Here is a 26863-nt window from a genome sequence, read left to right on the forward strand (position 1 = left end):
ACGTTTCTGGGGGGAATGCGCCGAGACCCCGCCGGCAGCAGCACCTTAGGTCGGAGGTACTCAGACTGGTTTGACTAGCGTCCTCGGGCTGGGCGGGCGGGGGGCGGGGCGGGGCGAGGAGAGACCCCCGCTCCCAGCGGACGGGGCGGGGCGACGCGCGGGGCGGGGCGACGCGCGGTCGACGTGGCAGCCGCAGGGGCGTGCGCCTCCGGTGGCCATCTTGGAGGCGGGGACGCGCGGCGCTGAACGCCTGCCGGCGTCTTCGTGGTCTTCTCCGAGCTTTACTCTTAGCACCCCGAACTCCACGTCCCGCGCTTTTCAACTGCCACGCAGACGCTCTGTCGGGCCCCCCCAGGTGAGCGTCAGCCTGGTAGCGACGCGGGTGCTTGCGGGCGGCGGGATGGGATGCGGGCGCCTACGAGCGCAGTCCCTGCCGGGTGGGCGGGCCGGCCGGCGCCCGGAGATGGTTAGGGTCGCGTCGGAGCCCTGCTGTCGTGGAGTCCGGGCGTAAACTGTGCGAGCGTGCTTCGCCAGGCCAGCAGTCCCTGCCGCGCTCAGCCCTGTGAGTGCGGGTTGTGGGTCTTGTGCCGGCCCTGCGCTCCGGGGCGCCGACCCAGACTGGCGCCCCTGGCCGTTTGGCTCCGCCTTCCAGAGCGCTGAATGTGGGAGCGGGACCGGCGGCAGGCGCCCGCTGACCTTAGGCCGGCCCAGCCCAGCCTGGAGACGTGGCAGAGCCTGCGGGGAGGCCGCTGCCTCCAGGAACAGGATTTCGGCAGCTTCGGCCTTCTCTCGGCTCTGGGGTGCACACCCCGGGCCCGCCCTTGTAAAGCAGCTTGTTTTCCCTAGGTTTCTCCAGTCGGGCCGAGCCCCTTTCCAGAGGGTGTTTGCCTTCTGCTGTCTCTTTGTTTCTCCCTGGAGCCAAGTCTTTAGGCAAGTTTGCAGGAAAGCTCCTCTTCTAGATTGGCCGAGTGATATATCCTTTTCTGCATTTCAAAGTAGGTACTTTGAGAGGCACCGTGTACATTCCCGCGAAAGTGACACATTTTGGCATTCCAGCCTTTCTCCTGTACGGCCATTATTTCATTCACTTAACGTTTATGGAAGTTTACTTTGGCCTCACAACTGAGGATGCAAAGGCAAAACTCACATCCTGCTTTGGCACTGTTTTGTCTGTTAGTGGAGACCGTCTTTTGCACTAGTAAAACATCAGTAATGGCTTTTAATGCTTTTATCATCAAAGCTGCATTATTCCATTTCTTTTATTGTATTCTAATAAGTAGGCATTCACTTTTTAACAGAAAACTCTGATGGGAAGCAAATTGGAAGAGGAGGGTCTGGCCAAAGCCTGAGGGCTCAATTTTTCTAAGCCATTTTCATCACTTTCTTTAATGTTAATACATTAATAATACTTCTTACGCTGAGACTTCTGCACTAAAACCTTTATCAACTTTGACATTTCACTGTTGTCACGATAGCTTTTCTTTAGAAGGGTTCATGTTTATGCACACAGCATTTATCCAGTATTGTCATTAAGCTGTTTGTTAAATAGGGTATCTTTTAAAGACTGAAAAAAATTGACCTTTTGTTGCAGGTTATAGATTGTTTTCATTGCATAGGTCATTTTGCCAACACATTCGTTAGTTTTATGGATCAAGATTATCTTTAAACCTGACTTCCACCAGCCAGTGTAAGCATTTGGCAGCACCTGTAGGAGGAGACTGAATGACCAACAGAAAATGGGGAGATGAAAAGAGGTAGCTTTCGCAGGGAGTCATAAAGTCCCCAGAAGGCCATTTGTGTTCGAGTTTATTGCCCTTAGGTGTATAGGTACTGAATGAAAGGATTTTGCCTCCCTGATCCCCGTTCCTTCTTAATGACATAGATGTTTCCTGTAGGTTCACAACCATACTTTTTGAAAGTGTGTATTTCTGCCTCACTGTCTACTCATTGTGGTTGAAATTGCCTTCTAGCCCCACTCTGCATGGAAATCGCTGTCACTGTGTTCATATCTTAGTTTGGGCAAGCCATTGAATTTTTCAGACATCAGTCATCGTATTTGGCATTTCCGCAGCATTTGATATTGCTGCCTGTTCCCACCTTGAAACTCTTCTTTAGCTTTTGGACACTATGGTCTCCTGGTTTTCTTCTTTTTGGTCATCTCCCTCTTCTCAGTAAGCTCATCTTCTTTCTGACAGACTATTTTTCAAGGATTGACGGGGTCATCTTCTCTTTTCATGGTATTCTCTTAGGTAACCTCATTCCAGAACATGACTTTAGAGGCTATCAGTAAACTGAAGACATCCCCACCCCCACTTACTTTGAAACCGCAGAGCAAGTCACATGTCTCTATTTGGGTGTTTCAAGGAGCTGAAACTCGACGTGTCCAGTATTAAAGACTGCACAATGCCCCCTTCCCAAGAAAGAAGACGTCATACAAATACCTTGACCTCTTCCTGTATCCCTGTCTTCGTGAATGGTGTAGACATCTGTGCAGTTGTGCAAGTCATGCCTCTTCCTGCCACTGCCCCATATCCAGTTCTTCAGTCGACCCACTCTCCTCCATCTCCCGTATCATCACATGTGTCTAGGCCAGAGCTTCTCACCTTTGGCACTTTTGCAATTTGGGGCTGGATAATTCTTTCTTGTGAGGGCTGTCTTGTGCATTGTAGGATCTTTAGTGGTATCTCTAGCCGTGACCTACTAGATGATAGTAGTCCCTCTAGTTCTGACAACCACAAAGGTCTTCAGACGTTGGCAAATGACTGTGAGAGGCAGGATTATCCTCTTTTCCTCCTGCATGTGAGAGCCACTTGTCTAGAGTGTTACCAGTTTTATATGAACCACTTCTATCCTTCTTAATAGTCTCTCTGCATTTACTCTGACTGTCCCCTGTCCCTTTCTGCATACTGTGGTCAAAGGAATGTTTTCATACTTAGGACACAAATATGAATCGGCAAAAGCTGGAATTAGCTTTAAATACATCCTTCAGCAGACCAGTAGCTAAACTGTGGCACATCTATAAAATGGAATACTGTTCAGCAGTTAAAAAAACCTACCTAGTGATAGAGCCAACAACTTGGATAGATCTCCAGAGCATTATGCTGAGTAAAAAAAAAAAAAAAGGGCTGATCTCAAAATGTATGCTGTATGATTCTATTTAGGTAACATTTCATGAAATGAGAAAATGATAGAGAACAGTCGGTTGCCACGGCTTATGGTTAGTGGGTGGATGCGACAAAGGAACACTCTGAGGGAGTTTCTTTAGGGTAATAGAACAGTTCTGTAACCTGATTGTGGTGTTGGTTACATGAGTCTTTGCAGATGATGAAACTTCATAGAACTACACACACAAACATACACACAGGTGAAAATGCAAATAAAATCTATAGTTACTAGTATTGAACCAATGTTAATTTTCTGGGTTTAATCACTGTACCACAGTTAGGATGCTGTTGCTGGAGAAGCTGAGTGTAGGGTAGTCTAAGAACTCTGGTCTATTTTGCATCTTTCTTTGAATCTGATTAAAAAAATTTTTTTAAGGCTTATTTATTTTTGAGAGAGAGAGAGGGAGACACAGAATTCAAAGCAGATCCAGGCTCTGAGCTGTGACCACAGAGCCCAGTGTGGGGCTCGAACCCACAAGCCTTGTGGTCATGACCTGAGCCGAAGTTGCCGATTAACCTCTGGAGCCACCCAGGTGCCTCTAAAACTTCTTTTAAAAAGTTAAAACAGAAGACAGAGATTTCATCTCCAGCTTGAATGCTGTACGATGATTTTCTGTTCTTAAAAACCCCAACTCCTTGACCTGGTGTATAAGGTTCACCCCGGTGTGGGCTGTTGCCTGTGTCTCCAGTCTTCATTCTTCTTTTCTGTTCGGTGCACATGGATTTTCTTGAACTTGTCTTGTCCCCCTCCCTTACAGGGCTTGTTTACCTCCTGTATTTTCACTTTGTCTGGAATCTGCTCTCCTTAGTTCTTTTCCCTTGCTTAATTCTATATATCTTTCAGATCTCTGCTTATATGTGATTGTCTTTCCTCCCTTTCAACTCAGAATCATATTCCTCTCAAGACTGTGTTTTTACCCATGGAGCACATAATTCAGTTCATTGCACATGGGTGGTATTATTTTATTGTCTCTCCTACTGGACTGTATGTATCCTGTTTGTTTCTGCATACATTGTATGTCCACAGGCACCAGTACAGTGCTTGGCAAACAGTTGACTTTCACTGAGTATTTGTTAAATGAATAGAAACATCAAAAGCAAATTCTGAAGTTTTATTTGGAAGTTTTGATTTTATATTTGAGACAAGCTTGGAAGTTTGTCATTTTTAAGGAAGTTTTCCCATATTTTGTACTTCATTATTATCTTAGGACCTGCTTTTAAAAAAAAAAAAATGTTTATTTATTTTTGAGAGACAGAGAGAGACAGAGTGTGAGCAGGGGAGGGGCAGAGAGAGAGAGAAAGACACAGAACCTGAAGAGGCTCCAGGCTCTGAGCTGTCAGCACAGAACCCGACGCGGGGCTCAAACTCACAAGCCATGAGATCATGACCTGAGCCGAAGCCGGACAGCCTAACTGCCTGAGCCACCCAGGTGCCCCAGACCTGCTCTTTAGTTACTGTATAACATTTTTGCTGAAGTTAATGTTTCCAGTACGTGAAACATATCATTTCACAGTTACTAAAGATGACTTAAGATGTGAACTAGAGATACTGGGAATGGAGCACATTTCAGTTTTATTTTCATGTTAACAGAAATAGCCCACATAATACATTATGGGGAGAGAAGTAATGTTAAGAATATTTAATAATAGGAGCACCTGGGTGGCTCAGTCGGTTAAGTGTCCAACTCTCGATTTCAGCTCAGGTCATGATCTCAGGGTAGTGGGAATGAGCCCTGTGTCAGGCTCCAGGCTAGGTGTGAGCCTGCTTAAGATTCTGTCCCCTCCCCCTCAAAAAATACTGAGTAATACTTAATGCTTAAAAAATTCATTTTTAATTTAAATGTAACAGTGACTGGAATCTAGATATAAGACTTACATACATTCATGTGATAGAAAAGTAGTAATTTACTGTTTGAAGTTTTTGGGTAGTTAACATCAAATTATTTCCTAATTACAAAGTATAGTATATGAAAATGTCCCTTATTATGTGAGTGTTAAACATAAGCACAGACTGTTTTCCTGGGAATTTTGACAGATCCTTTATGTAGAAATAAATGGCATTATAAATAGCAAAGACAGATCTCTGTCTCTTGATGATTATTTTCTAAAATTATTCTCTAGAAGTACACTTGATTACCGTGTAATATTTACTACAATTTTATATCTTTACAGTAAACCGTAACTGAAGAAAAATGATGGAAGAGAGCGGAATAGAGACCACCCCGCCCGGGACTCCTCCTCCACATCCTGCAGGACCAGCTGCGGCTGCTGTGTCTTCAACCCCCCTTCCTTCAGGTACATGAAGCTGTCGAGTGTCTAGTGTGTCTGGAGGGCGGTGAAGACACTTAACTTTTCTCAGAGTCAATTAGAAGACTACATGTTTACAACTCTTGTGATCTTTGCCAGGATGAAAGGAAGGAGACTTTCTTATTTAAGCCCGCAGGTAGAAAACGTTAATGTTTTGCTTTGGGTCAAGTTTTGTTCTTTGTATTTACACTGACTATATTAAATCATCTTCTTATGATAAAAATATCCTAAGAAGCACGTATTGGTTTTGTCTCATGTTCTGTGGGTTTGATGATTAACTTTCTGGCCAAAATTTTTGAGCCAGTATGTAGGTTTTTATGCTGAAGTTAGCAGTGGTGAAAAACAGCTCTATTTTATTAAAAATACATCCAAAATGAATGAAAACACAAAGATCTGCTTATGAATGGGACTGTAACTTAATTATATGCGGCTGCCTCTTTTACGTAAGGGAGCTGAAAGTCATTTGCACTCAGTCATATTTGTTGTGTAATTCAAATTGTACATTTTAAATACTCAGTTATGGCTTGTTAATGTGTTAGATTTTGCAAGAAAAATGTGATAAGATACTTTGAAAATCAAGCGAAAGCATTTTCAGTCTTCTGTTTTTTTTCCCCTCCCCACCTGTTTTTTTAGCTGCAACCGGTTCTTTTTCTTCTCCAAATGTGTCCTCCATACAACCCTTGCCGCCGCACGTGTATGCCACCCCCCAGCCGCCCGTCCCTCCCGTGAGGCCCTCTGCACCCTTGGTGCCGCCTTCACCCGTCCCTTCTGTCCCAGCGCTTGCTGCCTCCGTGCCACCTCCGGGTTCGCCAGCACCTGCTGCCGCCTTCACTAGCCCTCCTCTGTCCCACTTCCCTCCTCCATCTTCTGCCCCAAACACGCTCTTATCTGCACCCTCTTCTGGTCCTCCCACATCGGGGTTTTCTGTTGGGGCGGCTTATGACATTACAAGGGGACATGCGGGAAGAGCTCCCCAGACACCCCTGATGCCGTCGTTCTCTGCACCTCCCGTCACAGGTAATCCTCTCTTACTGATACTTTGAATTAAATGGCTGTAGGTAATGTTTAAGTGTGTGGTTGTTGTGTTTTAATAACTGTTCTATTGAGAAATAACTTACATACCATATAATTCACCCCTTTAAAATATACAATTCAGTGGTTGTCAGAGTTTTTACTGAGTCCTGCAACCATCGCCATCATCAGTTTTAGAACCTTTTAATCACACCGCCCCCTCCCCCCCTGAAAAGAAGCCCCATTGCTATTAGCAGTCACTCCTGACTTGCTCCCAACGTTCACAGCCCGAAGGAAGCATTCATCTGCCTTCTGTCTCTACGAATTTGCCTATTTTGGACATTTCATATAAATAGAATCATGCAGTGTGTGGCTTTTGTGACAGGATTCTTTCACTTAGCATATGTAGCATGTTTCTGTACTCTGTTGTTTGTCGTATGGATATTCCTTCCACATTTTATTTCATCAGTTGATGAACTTTGTTTTGTTTCTACTTTTTGGTGTTACGCATACTGCTTTTATGAACATTGGTGTACAGGTTTTCATGAGGACATGTTTTCATGTCTCTTGGGTATATACCTAGGCACGGGATTGCTGGCTTTGAGAAGATGCTAGACTTTTCCAAAGCAGTTGTACCATTTCACTTTCTCCTCAGCACTGTCTCTGTATTACTTTTTTTTTTTTAACTTTGTTGTTTCTTGCTGCATTATTTTTAGCTCCTTTCTTTAAGCTCTGGAATGTTCTCATGTTTTGACATTTTTTTTCTTTAAAAAATTTTTTTTAATGTTTATTTATCTTTGAGAGAGACACAGAGCATGAGCAGGGAGGGACAGAGTGAGAGGGAGACACAGAATCTGAAGCAGGCTCCAGGCTCCTAGCCACCAGCACAGAGCTGGACGCGGGGCTCTAACCCACGAACCGTGAGATCATGACCTGAGCTGAAGTCGGATGCCCAACTAACTGAGCCACCCAGGTGCCCCAATGACATTTAAACTATCGAAATAAAGCTGTTGTTAACTTAGTAAATGCTAAAGTTAATATGTTGTAAAATGTACACGTTTAGTATATGAAGTGCAGTTTCTCTTACAGAGAAATACCAGGGTGAAATTCGAGAGTTTCTTAAAGCTTTACTTGAAAGGTTATATGGGCAGAATGGTTCAGGAAATAGTTTTATTTAGCCAGGTAAAAATTGAGAACCAAATAAAAGCTCATGTATACCTGAAGTTTGTGGTGTTGGGCCATTTTCCTTTTCTAAGTTGGTTATACCTACTTTTTTGTCTTCCCCGAATGGTTTTTGAAAGCCAGTATCCAAACTTCAGCCTTGTCATCTTCTGCTTGTTGCTTCTCCTTTTACAAAAAGAAGCTTCTTTTTTGTGATTTTTATTACCAAGGTTTCTGCTTATCTACCTTTACAAACAGAATTTTTAGTACAGTATAATACTTATGTCCATGAATGTGTGAATTTTCTATTTTGAGTTCAAGTAGAGCACATGGAATATGTACTCATTGTCCTACTCTTTTATATGATACGCTTGGGTGCTCACATCAATTAATTTTATGCATTAAAGGGACTGGAATTATAGCTGCCCACATCCAAGTGCTAAATAGGGCCAATAGGAAGTACTTTTTGATATACATTTGGTCCATTTTCGGGACACTTCATAAAAATGTCTACAGAAAGGGAAAGAAATTTGTTCTTTGGAATCTTGTTCCATTTGTATTTTATAAAGATTTAGGTGATTCTTGGAGTATATAACTCAGTCCTGAAATGCCTGAGTATAGGGGTGCCTTGGTGGCTCAATTCGTTAAGTGTCGGACTTTGGCTCAGGTTATGATCTCGTGGTTTGTGAGTTCAAGCCCCACCTGAGTCTCCATGCTGACTGCAGAACCTGCTTCCCATCCTCTGTCCCCTGCCCCCTTTCTGTCTCTGCCCCTCCCTGGTTCATTCTGTCTCTCTCAAAAATAAATAAAAATTAAAAAAAAAAAAAAAAGAAATGCCTGAGTATATATTCACGTTATTGAAACTGTTTTGAGCTACTCATCTCATACATCTTTTTACAGGAAATAGTTTATGAAATAAATTACACATATTAGAAATTTTTGCCATTTACTAGGTATTTTGCCGACTCCCATTACTCAGCAAGCCAGTTTGTCATCTCTGGCACAGGGACCTGGAACCACATCAGCCATTACTTTTCCAGAGGAACAAGAAGATCCCAGAGTTGGTAGAGGTCAGGATGAAGCATCTGCTGGCGGACTCTGGGGTTTTATTAAGGTAAAGGGGCATTTAGTTGAAAAACTAGGCTGAGCTTTTTCATTCTAAAATTATTAGATGGCCGTTAAAATAATTTTTAAAGAACAAAATGATATAAGGAAAAGTAAAAATTCTTTTTAGTCTTGTGACCAATTTTTTATAGTTTCTCTCAATCCTTTTTATGTGCTTATCTGCGTAGATCTTTTCTAAAATTAAAGTCAAAATGGGGTAGTGACACGTGGACACTATTTTGTGTCTCGTTTGTCCTTATGTAGCACATATCAGGAACATCTTCCAAGCCATAAATATTCTTCAGAAATTTTCTTTATGGCTGCTTTGCCCTTCATGCCGTGGCATTTATTTCCCATATTTTTATTAAAAAAAATTTTTTTTTTAACATTTATTTATTTTTGAGACAGAGACAGAGCATGAACAGGGGAGGGTCAGAGAGAGAGGGAGACACAGAATCTGAAACGGGCTCCGGGCTCTGAGCTGTCAGCACAGAGCCCGACGCGGGGCTTGAATTCATGGACCGCGAGATCATGACCTGAGCCAAAGTCGGACGCTTAACCGACTGAGCCACCCAGGCGCCCCTATTTCCCATATTTTGCTAATGGACTTTAGTATTCTCAATTGTAATTCTTATAATACAGCTGCGATGAGCATGCTTGTAGGCAGATCTTAGTGCTCATCTCTGTTTTGTTGAGGTTAATTTCTGATGAATGTCAGAGTGAACAGAGTGAATGGCTGACTGTCCCAGCATTTTTCGTTTGTCAGCACTGATTATGAATTTGAAATACAACTTTTTCTGATTTGATAAACAAAAAACATACCTTGTTTTAATTTGCATTTCTTCGTTACCAGATTTGAACATTTTTTTCATGTGATTTTTTTTGCCATCGTTTTTTTTTTTCTTAAGTCTCTAGTCCTTTTCTTTGCCCATTTTTGAATTGGTATGATTTTTCGTCTCTGAACAAAAATTCATAAGAGCTCCTAATGTAGTAAGAATGTTTTATTATATGCCATCATATGTTGCAGTTTTCTCTATTTTTATATACATTTAAATTATATTACCCTTTTTTGACACAAAATCTAAATTTGCAGAAGTTCTTCATATCAGTGTTATGTTTTTTTTATTTTTTTAATGTTAAAAATGACCTTTTACCACCACATTATATCACGAATGTTTTTCTGTGATTTCTTCTAATTCTTTTATGGTTTCATTTTTTTTATACCCACCAGTTTATTGTTGCTGATACTTTATTACATGAAGTAGAAGTCAAACTTAATTTTTTTCTGACCACTTACTCGACTCTGGCAACATCGTATCCCAGTGTTTTGATATGTCATCTTTATTTTAATTACGCAACTGTGTGTTAATGTCATTTTTTGGACTTGTTTCTCTTCCACTGTTTGGCCTGCCCCTGCAATAGTACCTCGCTATTTCGATTATTATTGACTCTGTTTATTATTATACTATTATTTATTGAAAGTTGACTCTGTGCTCTTGGAGATTAGGAATATTCATTGATGAGTAAGATAGAAAGGTCATTTCCAAGTGCCTGCTTTTGCAGTGATATATCAGTATTTAATTTTATAAGTTTGCACGTTTCTCTTAAGAATTTTTTTTTACTAGTCTTCTGCATTTATTTCTCTTAATGAATTTTGGAATCACTCTGACAGAGTTTCTCCCAGTATTCTGTGGAGAGTTTGGCTACAATTTAATTATATATTAAACATATTTTTAAATTGGTAAGTAGCTAACTTATTTACTACATTTGAGCTTTATGTTACACAGGGATGGTATTTTTCTAAGCTTCCTTTTTTTTTTTTTAAATCCTTCTGTACTTTTTAAAGGTTTTTCCTTATATAGGGATTACTACTAGTTTCCTTTGTTAATAGCATGTGTTATGAACTCAACTTTTTTCTGATTCCAGTTAGTTCAGTGGTAGATTGGAAAAGCCTGCTAGTCAGATGCCATCTCAGGAGGCACTTCTCCCTAGAAGTCTCTTACCACGGGAGAGGTATAGCATAAGAAGGGAATACTCAGACCTAGTTCCTTCTGCTTAATAGTGTGGTTGTAAGAATTCAGAGGAATGGGTCTGGGTTAAAAGAGAGAATTTGGGGATGAACGCAACAAACAAGAAGCAGGAAAAAAGAAACGTTAGTAGAACATAGCAGAGTAATACATATTAATAGGTAACTTGTGGGGAATAAGGGTGAGAAACATTACTATTTTTATTTTTTGGTTAGGGAATCAAGTATGAGTTTATGGAGACATCTCATTACAGTAAAATTTGGGACCTTAATGGATAAGTTTTGCATAGTCTTTCATATAAATAAGTGGAAATGAAATGCAATAAGAATATGTACATACAGAGAAATGATCGTGTGTGTGTGTGTGTGTGTGTGTGTGTGTCTAAAATGAATACGTATGAATATATACATCCACAAAATGAATGAATACATACACATGTGGATATACAGGCCAGTGTGGTCTGTAGACTGCTGTGGGTCTGCGATAAGAAGAGAAAGTGAGGGTAAGCATTTTGAAATCTTAACGGCAATTTGACATTGCTATAACCATGTTTTTCTTACATTTTACAAAATCACAGGTCTACCATGTATCAGAAACTTCAAAAAACTTTTCTTCCACCGTCAGGTGTTCTGTACTTAGAATGGGCATTTATATATTAATTTGTCTTGTGCAGGGTGTGGCCGGAAATCCCATGGTGAAATCTGTGCTTGACAAAACAAAACATTCGGTAGAAAGTATGATTACAACGTTGGACCCTGGCATGGCTCCGTATATCAGTATGTACTTAAGATAGAGCTGCGTCTGCTGTATGGTTTTAAAGTATATGCCTTTGTCAGCCACTCACTGTGACCCATAGTCTTGTAATCATTGGAGATCTTATGTTCTTGATTATAAGTCTTAGCGTTGGCAATCTTAACTTTTTCTTAGTCACAGATACATTTTGAAAACTCCACAGAATCAGCTTTGGGAGGAGTAAAACCCATATGAATTGGTATAGTATAGTTTAATTGCAGTTAGTGTATTTTAATTGTAAATGTGGTTGGTATTGTTTTGTGTGAATTGTATTTTATTCACTGTTGACGTTTGAAATGATGCTTTGTTTATATTTGGTTTTGATAATTCTCCACTTCATCTATTTTAATTAAGTGATTGTGCTTACCCTGGGAATATTTTTAGAGGGAGTTGATCTATTTACTAATAATGTCTGATTACCAGGTCTGTTGGGGAAGTTATTTTAACCACCTTTGAATCCCCATTACCAAGAATTCTCCAGACAGGTGACATAGACATACATGTTCTATGCTGTTTAATTTTGAAGGTACATGTTCTAATAATGTGAACAAGCATAATCGTTAGCAGGATCAGTGACCAATTATTAGTAATTCTATTAAAGATAACAACTTAAAAGCCAGAGCCATGCTCCAGGTACTTGAACAGAGATTTTGAGTAGCAAGAAAAAGTTAGTAGCTTTCAGGAGTCTTGATATTTGGTGGTTGGCTAGTAAATGTCAAAGGACAGGACCTAATTGTAATAAGTATCCTTTATTAAGTGGTTGCTCTGCCAGGCAGTACTTGTCATAAGACCTCTGCAGGGTAAGTATTTTCTTCAAGTTGGAGATGAAGAATCTCGGTTAGGAGAGATTATTATCGTAGGTCGTATACAATTTGGTGGAGCTAGATTGAACCCATGTTCAATTTGTTTTTACACTTAGCCACTTTGCTTCTCTGGAAATAGAAAATTGAATCAAGTATTAAATCAGCTGAATTGTTCTTTGTGTTTGTAACTGCCAGAGGATTTAGAAATTGGACCCTGTCATAGATACTGATTTCACATATTCATAATAATCAAGTTTGACATAATTAATGCATCATATATATTCTTCGCAAGCTCATGTTTTGAATGAGGGAAGGAAAGCAATTAGTATCTTTGAAGCTCTTGCTATTTTAACAGGTACTGTGTTAGACTGTGAAAGCAGTTATTTTACCATAACAACAAGCCCCCTGAGGTGGCAAATGTTTTTCCGTGAAAAAACAAGCTCATTGACTGCCCTGAGGTGACAAAGCTAATCAAGTCAGCACTCACATCCTGGGCTTTTCTTCAGGCCAGTGGTCTGCGTGGCATCATGAAAAAGGCAGAAAACGAAAGGGGTCGGGTTGCAGGGGAAAATATCAAATAAATTGTCTCCCAGCAAATATCGTAACGTAATATATAGTCTTAATCAGTTAACTATAAAAAGCAGTAAAACTGATGTGAAAAAGCCAACTCTTTAGTGACAGTGAAAGCAAGACCATTCTAACAAAATTCAAAAAAAAAATTTTTTACGGAAATATTCTAGAAATCATTACAGTTTCATTTGTATCAAGAAGGCACAAGAATATTAGAAATGGATTTTAACACAATTTAGCTTCCTGAATTCTTAAAATTACTTTCCTCGTCGTCATTAAAGGTGGCACTGCTCATCAAAAAAAGGCTGAGAAGCCTTTTGAGCTGAAGTTTAATCGAAAAGTACTCAGCTAGAGTCAAGAGATAGGTGCCACATGGAGAAAAAGTTAGAAAAAAAAGTGTATTTGTTCTCTCCTATGAGACTCAATGCTTTTAGGTTTTAGTAACTTAAGAAACTCTAGTACAGATGGGATCTGTGGATCATCCTATTAAATAGGAAGAAAGATTCATGATAAAAAGCCCAGATGTTTTGAAAATATTTTCAGCTGTTCCACAAGATGTTTATTAGGGCATACCATAACATTGTCTCTGGGGCAAAATATTTTACAATACAAACCGCTTTCTTGATCTTTGTATTTGGTTCGTGATAGCCATTAACGCCAGGTGGCAAAGTATGCAGTGCTTAGAAATAGGTCTTTGAACTCAGTATGTCACAAGATGTTAGATTAAGGTTTTAAAAAAATAATTAGGTGTATTTATCAAATTACCCTGTGTAAATGGTACACCCTTTTTAGAAGTGATATATTAAAAATGTTTCAGAATTTTTATTTCATATTGCTCTTTGCCTTTTTAGATTTCAAGTTTTATATGCGTTGGTACTTCCATTTCCTTATATGCTTGCATATTAGGAAATAATAGATGTACAATGTATAGCTAGATAACCCATTTATTTATGGCATATGCTGTTTTCTTCTTCTAATGATGGAGACGTAGGATAAAAAGGTTGACTCACCATGTAAACTATTTTCTAGATAAAAAGTACATTTCATGGCAGCCCTTGTTGAGTGCAGAACTTTTTTACAACTCTGACACATTCCTTATTGTCAATAACAGCCTTCATTTTCATTTTCTGTAACATACCCTAAATGTGTAACTTGGGTTCCACAAGCCACGTATTTAATTTCTGTGATCGCTCAGTTAGTTGAAGGACTTGGAACTCCAGCATCCTCATGGTATCACAAGTTTATGCATAACAGGTGCGTGTCTTTGTTAAAGCAGGAAAACCATTGTGATTTGCAGCCTTAAAAATGGCAATGTGTTTTATACAAAGTGTAAACTTACCAGAAAATGAAATCTTGTGAAATTAATACAGCAACATAATAGAAAATTAAACTTTTTTCATAGCTGGTAAAACATTATTTCCCAAATTGACATCTGTGGAAGACTTTGTAGGAGCTGTCATTAGATGCTAAATAAGTAGTCCATGAACAGATGGAAAGTATGGAAAGTACTGGGTTAAAGCCATGAATTTTAACTGTTGGTTTTCTGAGACTCTTAATGTTCCCTGTGGATTTCTTTTAAAAAAAAATTTTTTTTTAATGTTTATTTCTGAGGCAGAGAGACACAGAGCATGAGTGGGGGAGGGTCAAAGAGAGAGGGAGACACAGCATCAGAAGCAGGCTTCAGGCACTGAACTGGCAGCACAGAGGCCGACGCGGGGCTTGAACTCACAAACCGTGAGATCATGACCTGAGCCGAAGTCGGTCGCTCAACCGACGGAGCCACCCAGGCGCCCCTCCCTGTGGATTTCTAGGAGAGAAATGTGTAGAGCATCTCTCAAGCTTGTTTGATCACAAAATGGCTGTTTTAAGGGGATCTACTAATATACCCTGGAACAGCATTTCATAGGAAAACAACTGTTGTGCTCTATTTGTGGCAGATGAGATGTTCAGAACATTGAGAAGGTATGCAGTATCTCCCGCCTGCAGATTAGACTGTCTCAGGTAATGCATTAAATGCTCATTTTTAAAAGTCAGGAAAAGTTGGTAGTTTTCGTCCAAGCACTTGGAATAAGATGCTGTTAGATTAGAGGGTGAAAGTGTGTCTGATAGAGCAGATGGTGTAGTGAAAGAGGATTTCGGAGTGTGAGAGACCTAGGTTTGCATCCTGACATCATTGCAAAATTGTTATGTTACTGTTGGCAAGGTCTTATCAGTCTTAGTTTGCTTCCTCAGCCTATAAAGAAGTTTATAATCTGTGTCTTGCATTATTTTGTGAGCTTAGTAATAATTATGTAATGTTACCATATGACAATGATTAGGACAATTTCATTAATCTGGAGTTGAAATTTTTTTCTTGGTAGAATCTGGAGGTGAACTGGATATCGTAGTGACCTCGAATAAAGAAGTGAAAGTTGCCGCCGTCCGAGATGCCTTCCAGGAGGTCTTTGGCTTAGCTGTGGTGATAGGGGAAGCTGGACAGTCCAATATTGCCCCACAGCCGGTCGGGTATGCAGCTGGGTTAAAAGTGAGTAATAGAAAACTTTTTCAGTATATAGAAACTGGAAGCTAATTTTTTCAGAATTCTGATAGTAATCCTTTGGTCTTTATGGAGCTAATGGCTTTTTACATTCTGAAATATTGATCATCTTGGTTTTTAGTTAGACAACCGTTGTGTAGTTTTACTTTAAAGAAAGGGTAGGTTTCGATGATGGGACGGGCGGAAACACGTGGAGAACACAAAGAATAGTTAGTGCTGAGAGATCTTAACCCAGTGTTAGCATGTAATTTATCATTTTATACTGAAATTATAGTATCTCTTGAATTCTTTAAGCTTTTTATTACTTCACTGTAAATAATACTTTATACTTATGTATTTCTTCATGGTTTGGGGAAGTCTAATATATTTGAAAGTTTCCCGACTATTAATGGGGTGCCAGTAGGCAGGTGCTATCTCGATTGACCCTACAGATGTCCCTTTTGCCTTGTACTTGGTGAAGGGACTTAGCAGTCATCTGGAAAGCTTTTCTTAGCTTCCTTGCCTTGATTCTTCCTCTTCTCCATCCTTTTAATTCCTTTGTCTTAAAGATCTGACTGCCTGGCACCTACCTTATAGGTACAATACCTGTGTATAACCAGAGTTTTTCAGGGTCTCCTCAGTGTATAGAAACTTAAAATCTTATTAGCACTAATATCAAAAGGAAGACGCGGTCTTATTTTTTCCATAATGAAGGAAGAGGATCTTGTGATCAAGTTTGTAGCAGGGGCAGATGATAGAATTGACTTGTTTTAAAGAGAAATTTCACACCACTGCATACTCACACCACCATTTAAATTTTATAGTTTGTCTTCTGGCCTGTTACAGTTCAAAACCTTGTCCTATGTCTGTGTAAAACCTGTCCAGTTCCCAGTGAACTAGAGCTGGTTTTCTTAAGCTAGCGAGGATTCAAGTTCCAAGAATCCGGGGGCGCCTGGGTGGCTCAGCCGGTTGAGCGTCCGACTTCGGCTCAGGTCATGATCTCATGATTTGTGGGTTCGAGCTCCACGTCGGGCTCTGTGCTGACAGCTCGGAGCCTGGAACCTGCTTCGGAATCTGTCTCCCTCTCTCTCTCTGCCCCTCCCCTACTCATCCTCTGTCTGTCTCTCGCTCAAACATTAAAATTCCAAGAATCCTTTCCTTTCTCTCATACATTTTTTACCACCAGCATATAGACGTGCAAGAGCAAATGAATACTGAACAGGTCATTAGCATGCAAATATTTTTCTCACCTTAAATAAACCAAAGAAATTTTAACAAAATTTTTTACCTCATTTAACTCATCATCTATCACCTTAATTTTTTATTATTTTGTGCTTCTTTTTGCAGCAAAACTTCTCCAAAGAGTTGCTAATCCTGTATCTCTAATTTTTGCCTTCATAGTCTCTGAAACTCAGCCCAGCCAGGCTATCAGCCTGACCCCACAGAGAATGCTGTACAGGTCACCAGTGGTCTCCATCTGGTTTTACCCATCTGTAGCTTTTGAGACACTTAGGCTTTAATGTTTTTTTCACTTCTGGGGTTCCACATGTTTTTCCCCTGGCTCACTATTTGTTCATTCCCCTGTGCTTCCTTTGTTGGTTCCCTCTGATGATTTTGTCTATCTACATTCCCTCCTTTGGTGAGCTCATGGAGTCCTATGGCTTTAAATGCCATCTGTGTGCTCACAGTTTCAGATTTCTGTCTCTAGCACAGACCTCTCATGTAAACTAGATTTATGTAAAAGTTGCCTTCTCAACATCTTAACTTGAGTGCCTCAAACATCCACCTGCATTTCTTTCCTCCCAGTCTTCCCCTAGCCTTCTCCATCTCTGTTGATTGATGGCAGCGCTATCCTTCCATCTTCCCCAGTGAGAAATGTTGGAGTCACCCTTCTCTCTTTCCCCATGTTCAGTTTATGAAGAAATCTTGTTCGTCCTGCCTTCATGGTGTGTCCAGCCAGCATTTGACTTCTCGCGTCTCTACCGCCACTGCAGTGCCTTGCTGGAATCTTGCCATCCTCTCTGAGTAGGCCATCCAGCTGTTATGGTTACCCTGACAGGGTAATGACCTTGTAGCCCTCTAGGTCATTCTCAGCAGAGTGGCCAGATAATCCTTTCATATCATACATCAGAGCATATCACTCTCTTTTTCAACACTTTATATTTCACTCATCGTAAGCCCACGTTCCTTAAGTGGCTTCCACGGCCCCTCACAGTTTGCCTGACGTGGCCTTTTGTTTCTTCTCTCGGTGCTACAACTCCTGGTCGTCCCCTCACTCACTCATGCCAGTCACAGTGGCTTCCTTGCTGCTCTTCATACTTGCCTGGCCTGCTTGTCTTTGTAGGGCCTTTTCACTAGGTCTTTCCTCTGTCTGGGACGTTCTTCCCTCCAATATGTGCTTGGCAGCCTCTTTAAACCTTTAAGTCTTCATGCACATCTTGCCTGCACGGCAAGGCCTGTCCTGACTGCCTTGTTTTGTCCTGCATTTTGCATTTTATTTCTGTGGTTCTCAGCACCTTCTGATACACTGTGTCATTTTGTTTTGTATTCGTGTTTCGGAATGTGTCCCCACAAGAATTAAGTTCCTCAGGAGTAGGAATTTTGGTTTGGTTCAGAGATGAGAAGTGCTTGGTGCTTTTCAAAGTGAGTATCTAACAGTTTTATCAAGATGTCTGAACTGCAAACATCAGAACTAAAAATTCTAGGGTATGTTTTTAAAATTATTAATTTTCTCAAGTAAGCAGTCTGATACACAAGACATTTTCATTGTGGGATCTGCTTTCAGTTTTGGTTTAACGTCCTATCGGTTTCATGAGAAGCTTAGAGATTTTTTTAAGCTCATACGAGCACTCTAGCTGCCCCCCACCCATCACTATCCCTTGATTGTACCTCCACAGCCACACAGTGGTCTTAAGACTGGTCTAGAAGTACCTCTGTGGAGACACAAACATTTTGCAGGGTCTCAGGAGAGCCCAAGAGCTTTAAGGAATTCAGCTTCAGCCTTTGAGAGGCTCTGTTCTTGCCCTTTGGGAAATGAGACCTACCTCCTCCCCACTAAATGTTCATATAGTACATTGCCCCAGAACATAAAATGCTCTGGAGTGTCATTTGAAGGGACAGTTCAAATTACTGTGTTCAGTGTTGGGAATACAAATGACATAATGATGAAGTAAAATCTTGTTTGTTCTCATCAATACTGAAAAAGGACTGACAACAGTTGTCAGCTCGATAGGTCATTAATAATTTTTGAAGATAAATCACCATGTGATATTTGGACTATAACTCAAAATTTCATGGTTTTTAAAACATGGGTCTGAAATATTTTGTTATGTCAAATATTATTACACAGAAGAGGTTTAAAATTGGGGTGCCTGGGTGGTTTCATCAGTTAAGCAGCCAACTTTTGTTTTTGGCTCAGGTCACGATTTCATGGTTCTCTCACGTGAGTTCAAGCCCTGCATCGGGCTCTGTGCTAACAGTGCAGAGCTGCGTGGGATTCTCTCTCTGCCCCTCCCCTTTTCGTGCTCCCTCTGTCTCAAAAGAAGATACTTAAAATCATTAGGTGCTGTTTTTGAAAGGCTTATGGAAATTTTTTTCTGCAAGAAAAGCTTCATCTTTTAGATAATATTAATAGATAATATTAATAGCTCAGTGTGTTGTGATTTTTCTGTGTGTTTGACAGATTCATTTTTATTATTGGTTTTTTCCCTTCAGACATACAGATTTCTTTTCCATAATATTTAATAAGCAGCTTAAAATCAAAATTCACAGAAACTGATACATAGGAAAATCCTTCATAAATTTATCAACTGTTTTTTCCCCACAAACAGTAGAGGGAGCTAATGAGAAGAAAAGTAATGTAGAATCCTAGAATTTAAAATTTCAACACAGATTTTTTACTCTCCATCAGATTTTAATTAAATGACTTTTCTCAACTAAACCCAGCTTTTCCTTTAAGCACACGAGAGTGTTTCAGGAAATAAACCTGCCGTAATTAAAATTAGGAAGCTTTTGGGGCGCCTGGGTGGCTCAGTCGGTTAAGCGGCCGACTTCAGCTCAGGTCACGATCTCGCGGTCCGTGAGTTCGAGCCCCGCGTCGGGCTCTGGGCTGATGGCTCAGAGCCTGGAGCCTGCTTCCGATTCTGTGTCTCCCTCTCTCTCTGACCCTCCCCCGTTCGTGCTCTCTCTCTGTCTCAAAAATAAAACGTTAAAAAAAAATTTTTTTTTTTTTTTAAATAAAATTAGGAAGCTTCTGAAGCATGTATGCCAACCATTAATTGTATGGAAAGGCCAATGATAGTTATGACCACTGTTTTATAACTTCTATTCAACAGATACAGATAAAAATCCACATGCATTTTAGAAGTATGGAATTTTGATTAAACCACATTGCTTAGTATAAGCTCTTAAGAGTACACAGTAAGCTCTGGTGGCCTTTTTGTGGATTGCTTCCATTTGAGATCATTACTTCATTGTGGCCTCAAAAGTACCTAATTCTTGATTCCTTACACTTCTGAAAATGAAGTTAAAATGTGTTCTTAAAACATGGATGGGGGCTCTGCTTAAAGTATCTTTATTTGTGACTCCAGAAGATGCCATACTTAACGTCAGGGGAGAAGAGAGGCAGATATAACCCTCTCTTTGTGTTCCTTGTGAAATATAAACCCCTATTTGGTAGGATAGTAAAAAATGAACAAGTTTATTTTGTGAAAGCATTAAATCTAGGAATATTTTGTTGTGCATAGCTGAGATACCTTCTTCAAAGAGGGCTGAATCTCCTAATAGTTTTTACTGAGTTAACAGTAAAATAACATTTATTTAAACTTATTCATAATCAGAATTTAACCATAACTAACTTCCTCTTGGGGGGAATAATTGGGGCAAAGTTACATTTTCCAGGATAACATCTCTTAGATTTTCTTTCAAATCCAATAGGTGCCTCCTCATTCACTGTTACTAGAAAATTTACACTATTAAGATTAACATGAGTGATAAAAATTTTTAAGAAACCCTTTATTTCTTCCTTTATTTTTTCATGTAGTTCGACACTATGTGAGGTACTGGAGAGATAAGAGTAAGCAAAAATACAGTCTTGATACTATTACAGTTTTGTTCATACATTCTTTCATCCATCTTTATAAGCTAACGTCTTAAATTGATTTATCCATTTTCTTGTAGTTATCAGTTTCTTTATTTCTGTTGTCTCTAAAATCAGTTCAGTTGTCTCTAGAAGTGCTCTTGCTTTTAAATTTTCATTTGATAAGAATTGACCACTTTTTCTTAATCACTACTTAGCTCTGTTACCCATAGTAAAAATAGGTTAATGTATTCTCCATGGCAAGTTTGATTAAAAATTAGAACACATTTGTCTAACTTTTTAGACATTTCCTGTCACTTCCCTTATCACTGTTTATGAAGTAATTCAGATGAAAGTAGGTAAACAGCATTCTTATTGTTAACTTGTAGTTTTGTATCGTAAGATATGTATTGATGATATTGAGTTATGTAGCGTTGTCAGCCCCTCAGTTTTGTTGCATAAATGGTATTTTCCTGAATAAATCTTGGTGCAGTATATCCATTTGCAGTTAAAAATACATCAGCCGTCATTTTGGTGCTTATTTTAAGGCTATATTTAAAGGAAATAAGAAGAAAGAGGGAAAAACATTTACTGTTGATACGATTGCCTACCTAGATAACTCAAGAGCAAATTGAATAAAAACTACTAGGACTAAAAAAAGATTTATCAGTAAGATATCCTCTTGACAGATCAACATTAAGAAGTAGCACACAGTTTCATATTAGTACAACTAGTACCAATTAGAACATTAATGTAAAAATAATCCATTTTATAGTAACAACCAAAGTAATAGTGTATATGGAAAGTGCTCTGTAAACGTTAATATGGAGGAGAACATGATTGGACTCTTGTACTGTTTATACTTCTGTATTCTTTGGATATATGCAGTGGGTATATAGGTGTGTTTGGTGTAGATGTATATATTACTTATGTAACCATGAATTAGTATATAGAATACTGAGTAACTTGAAATGGCTTCTAACCTGTGCCGTTGTCATTCAGGGCGCCCAGGAACGGATAGATAGTTTGCGTCGAACTGGAGTGATCCATGAAAAACAGATTGCTGTGTCAGTAGAAAACTTCATCGCAGAATTGCTACCTGACAAGTAAGAGGCTTTTTTTCTTTTAACATAATTAAAAAATTTTTTTTCTTGTAATGAGAACGTTTCGCAATCTACTCTCAGCATTTTTCAGATACACAGTACAGTATTAACTATACTCACTGTGCTATATATTTTATCCCGACTTATTTCATGTCTGAAAGTTGATACCTGTTAACCTCCTTCACCCATTTTAACCACCCCCCCCCCGCTAACCGTCAGTCTATTCTTTGTATCTGTGAGTTTTTTTGTTTTTTATTCCATATAAGTGAGATCATGCAATATTTGTTTTCTCTGACTTATTTCCTTTTAGACTCTCCTTCTTTGTTCATGGCTGAATAGTGTGTGTGTTTGTGTGTATATACCACAATTTCTTCATTCTTCCACTGACGTGCTTAGGTTGCTTCCGTGTTTTGGTAATTGTAAATGCTGTTGCAGTGAACATTGGTGAGGGGTGCATATATCTCTTCAAGTTAGTTTTCATTTCCGTCAGATAAATACTCAGAAGGGGAATTGATAGATCATATGCTTTAATTTTTTGAGGAACCTCTATATTGTTTTCATACTGCTGTACCAGTTTACATTCTCATCAAGGGATTTTTCTCCACATCTCTGCCAACACTTGTTATTTTTTTGACTTGTGGTAATAGACATACCGATACATGTAAGGTGAGATCTCATTGTGGTTTTGAGCACCTTTTCATGTACGTGTTGGCCATCTGTATGTCTTTGGAAAACTATTTAGAGCCTCTGCCCATTTTTTAATCATTTGGTTTTTGTGCTCTTGAAGTTTTTAATATATTTGTATGTTAATACCTTCCGAGATAAAGGATTTGTAAATGATTTTTCCCATTCAGTAGGTTGCCTTTTCATTTCGTTGATGGTTTCCTTTGCTCTGTAGAACCTTTTTAGTTTGATATAGTCCCACTGAATCATTTTTGGTTTTGTTGCCATTGCTTTTGGTGTCTAATCTAAAAAATCACCACCAAGACTGATAGCAAGCACTTTACTCCCTCTTGTTTTCTAGGAGTTTTATGGCTTTCGGTTTTAAGTTCGAGTCTTAAATCCATTTGAGTTTTTGTGTATGGTGTCAGTAGTCTAGTTTCCCCAGGACCATTTATCCTATAGACTCTCCTTTCCCCATTGTATATTCTTGGGTCTTTTGTTGTAAATTAATTTTAATTGACCATGTGTGTAGGTTTATTTGTCAGCTATTTTGTTGCATTGATGTGTGTCTGTTTTTATGCCAATACCATACTGTTTTGATGAGTATAGCTTGGTAATATATATTGTTTGAAATACAGTTTGAAATCGGGGAGTGTGATGCTGCTTCTTTCTCAGGATTGCTTTGTCTATCCAGGGTCTTGTTCTCTTTCTGTGAAAAATGTCATGGGAATTTTGATAGAGATTGCATTGAATCTTAGATTGCTTGGATGGTATGAACATTTTAACAATTGTAATTCTTCCAGTCCAGGAGCATGGAATATCTTTCTATATATTTTGAGTTTTCAGGTTTTTTTGGCTGTGTTACAGTTTTCAGAGTAGAGATCTTTCACCTTCTTGGTTGTTAAGTGATCCTAGAGAACATTCCATGTGCTCTTGGAAAGAGTATGTTTTCATCTGGTTTTGGAAGGAATGTTCTATATAGATCGGATAAAGCCCATCTGGTGTGATGTGTTGTTGAAAGCCACCATTTCCTTACTCATCTTCTGTCTGGGTGATCTATCCATTGATACAAATGGGGTGGGAAAGTTCTTTACTGTTACTGTTTTACTGTCAATTTCTTCTTTGTATCTGCTAATTTTGCCTTATATATCTTCCATTACTGGGTTCATCTATATTTGCCATTGTTATAATCTCTTGTTGGATTGATCCCTTTGTTATTTTGTAATGCCCTTCTTTGTCTCTCATTACCGTCTGTTTTAAAGTCTGTCTGGTCTAAGTATTGTTCCCCCAGTTTTTTTTTGGTTTCTTTCATGTCCATTTGTGTGGAATATTTTTTTATTTAAAAAAGACATATAGACTTAAAAGTCTGTATGTGTCTTTAGGTATGACATGAGTCTCCTTTAGGCCACATATAAATGCATCTTGTTTTTTTATGTAGTCACCCTATGTCTTTTGGTTGGAGCATTTAGACATTTTGTTGTTTTGTAGTTGTGTTGTTCTTTCATTATGACCGATGACTTTCTCTTGTGTTATACGTAGCCTTATTTTTTTATCTATTAGAGGTTTTGGGTGTGTAGTTACCATAAGGTTTCTATATAACACCTTACCTATATAGCAGTCTGTTAACGGTCTCTTAACTTACACCAATCAAAAACTCCATTTTTACTCATCCCTCCACCCTTTCTGTATGTCGTATTTTACATCTTACCGTGAATCCCTTCATTAATGTAAATATGGTTTTACTACTTTTGCCTTTTAACCTTTGCAGTAGTTGTATAAGGGATTGATCTACTCCCTTTGCTGTGTGTTTGCTTTGACCCGTAATTTTTTTTCCTTTATAGTGTTATCGCCGTGGCCTTTGCTTCTTAGAAAAGTCTCTGACATTTCTTACACGCCTGGGTTAGTGGTAATGAACTACTTATCTGTTTTAGTGGTGACTATTACCCTTGCCAGGTAGAATAGTCATGACTGTAGGCTTTTTTTTTTTCCTCCACTGTGATTATAATGCCACTTCCTTCTTTTCTGCAAAGTTTGTGTGGAGAAATCCGAGAGCTTTATGAGGTTTCCCTTGTATATAACTGGTTGTTTACCTCTTGATGTCTTCAGGATTTTCTGTCTTATTTTTTGACATTTTATTTATGTCTTTTATGTGGACCTCCTTGGGTTCATCTTACTTTGGGCTGTGATTCTTTGACCTGGATATTTCTTTCTTTCCCCAGGTCAGGGAAGGTTTTGCTCCTTTCTCTCTCTTCTGGGACCCCTACCCTGTGACTGTTAGTATGTTTAATATTATTCCAGAGATCACTTTTATGTATCTTCATTTTTTTTCTTTCTGCTTTTCAGCCTCTTTGCTTTATGATACCCTCTCTTCCAGATCACAGATCTGTTCTTCTTTCTAGTCTGACATTTCAGTTATTGTATTTAACTGTGATTAGTTCTTTTTTATGTTTTGAGTTTACGCACTCCAGTCCAGTGAGCATTTTTGTGACCATTACTTTGAACTCTTTATCCGTTAGATTGTGTAGCTCTAAGTTTTTTCTTGTTTGAAGCATAGGAGTTTGTGATTTAGGCAAAAACACCTACCTTTCTCAGTCTTGAAGGCGTGGCTTTGTGTAGATGTGTGTTTGGAGTCTTGGGAGGTCCCAGGGCATACCATGCTGGCATCACCTTCACAAGATGGCTTGAGCTGGTGTGTGTGTCCTAGGGGCCAGGGCTCACTGAGGTGGCATGCCAGTTTGTCTGCATTGTCACAGGTCCTGAGCACCTCCCACCCCAGGGAAAAGTCTAACAATTTCCCCACTGCTTGGGAGATGCTGTGGACTTAATGAATGAGCTTCCTTCACTTCTAGTCGAGTTGCTGAATTAAGGTTAGGTGGTACTTAGGTCCAAGTGAAAGTCTTCACCTCACTCTGAAAGCTTTTCCCCATCCAGAGCGTTACTCCATTTTGCCCTCCTGGCTTTTACAGCTCTTTAATTTGGTTACATATAGGACTTACATACCTCATCCACCTTTTCATTGGGAGCAATGGTCTGCCATAAACTGCCCCACTGTAGCTAGCTGTGGCATTTTTCCTACCAATTACCTTTTAACCAATACAGTGGCGTTTAGGAAGATTAGGGATAGAAAAACAGTTGACTCGTGAAAAGCATAGATTGGAACTGCACAGATCCACTTACACAGCTTTTGTCTGATAGAATGCAGTACTATAAATGCCTTTTTTTCTTCCTAATGATTTTTTAAGTGTTTAGTTTTGAGAGAGAGAGCACAAGCAGGGGAGGGGCATAGAGAGGGAGACAAAGGATTGGAATAGGAGGCTTGTGCTGACAGCACAGAGCCCTGTATGAGGCTCAGACTTGTGCACTGTGATGTCATGACCTGAGCCGAAGTCAGACACGTAACTGAGCCACCCCGGTGCCCCTCTTCTTAACGATTTTCTTACTTTTTTCTAGCTCACTTTATTGCAAGAATATGGTAGATGATACCTATAAAACATGCAAAACATGTTTTAATAGACTGTTATTGGTAAGGCTTTTGGTCAATAGTAGGCTTTTATATGTGTTTGGAAAGTCAGAAGTTAGATTTTTGACTGCGCTAGGGGGTCATGGCCACCCAAATGTCCACGTTGTTCAAGGGGATACTGTAGTATTAGGAAATCTGTTGGTTTCTAGTGTGGATTAAAGAGGAGGGGACGGAAAGGCTGTGATAGGAAAGTGCAGACGAGCCGAGAGGGAGAACATACAGAGCAGATAGCAAACCTAGGATCAAACCACTTGACAGTTCCTGCTTTCTCTCTGCTGTGGTCCTGGTCCTGTAGGAAATAAATGCCGGGAAGATAAAGTCAAAAACACGGTTACAATTAAGAAGATACCCATCCAGGAAGAGCCAGTCAGTCGAAAAAATGTGTTGACGCCTAATAACCAAGAGTAGAGCCAGTACAGACATACTTCTCTGATGAATTTTATATCAGTTCATGTTATGGGAGGAAAACTAACATGGTCTGTACCATACCTGGACAAAAGCCTGTGTAAGCATGGACTGTCCTTATTCAGAGGTTAACCTGTCAAGTTCAGAAATCTTAGGTTTTGTGTTAAATGTATTAAAATGTCTTTTTTGTGTGTGAATTGACTGGTGGTGGTAGGTGGTCTTTGTAAAATAGAGTGGTGGTTCCCACATTCTGTTTTGAGATTTTTTCTGGTAAAAGGTATTCAAGTATCTTGGAATCACAATTCTTAAGTTCTTTTTTAGTCAAAATGGCAGCCACATGAGATTGGTTATTTTAGCAGCTACCTGGAGAGGGATCCTCAGTGATTGTCCGTGAATGTGGGGTGGGGAGTGCCCTTGGAGTTCTTGAAGGATAGTATTTGGGAGAGGAGGAGGACCCAAAGTTTCCCTGGCCAATAGCACTCTTGAAAGAAACGCAGGAGGTTTCCAAGGGCATGATCTTGGTTGCAGTTTTAGCCACATCCCTGTCGACATGCTCAAGAGCCTGATGGAATTTTACATAACAAAGAGGACCTTGTAGTTCTTCTAATGCGTCTTCACCAGCATCGCCAAGGGACTTTTAC

At 39.5% G+C, this 26863-nt stretch overlaps 1 protein-coding gene and 2 long non-coding RNA genes across 5 annotated transcripts in view; 1 reads left to right on the forward strand and 2 right to left on the reverse strand.

Annotated features, from left to right (window-relative positions):
• Positions 1-225: 225 nt before the first annotated feature.
• PRRC1 (proline rich coiled-coil 1) overlaps positions 226-26863 on the forward strand; it is a 36817-nt gene continuing 10179 nt past the window's right edge. The window contains exons 1-8 of one of the 3 annotated variants that reach the window (XM_042983146.1): positions 363-562; positions 847-995; positions 5337-5459; positions 6105-6488; positions 8597-8757; positions 11448-11550; positions 15300-15463; positions 21534-21637. In XM_042983146.1, the coding sequence (XP_042839080.1) occupies positions 5357-5459; positions 6105-6488; positions 8597-8757; positions 11448-11550; positions 15300-15463; positions 21534-21637 (1019 nt within the window). In that variant the 5' untranslated portion in view covers positions 363-562; positions 847-995; positions 5337-5356. The other 2 variants (XM_042983132.1, XM_042983136.1) reach the window with 2 other exon arrangements.
• On the reverse strand, positions 15248-25663 carry LOC122237870. Its single transcript, XR_006216574.1, has 2 exons — positions 24881-25663; positions 15248-15452 (listed from the first exon to the last, which is right to left on the reverse strand). It is a non-coding gene; the product is annotated as an uncharacterized LOC122237870 (long non-coding RNA).
• Positions 20781-21602, reverse strand: LOC122237866. The gene is made up of 2 exons (XR_006216570.1): positions 21515-21602; positions 20781-21080 (listed from the first exon to the last, which is right to left on the reverse strand). It is a non-coding gene; the product is annotated as an uncharacterized LOC122237866 (long non-coding RNA).

Source organism: Panthera tigris, chromosome A1, assembly GCF_018350195.1.
Source record: "Panthera tigris isolate Pti1 chromosome A1, P.tigris_Pti1_mat1.1, whole genome shotgun sequence".
In the NCBI taxonomy this organism is placed as follows: domain Eukaryota; kingdom Metazoa; phylum Chordata; class Mammalia; order Carnivora; family Felidae; genus Panthera; species Panthera tigris.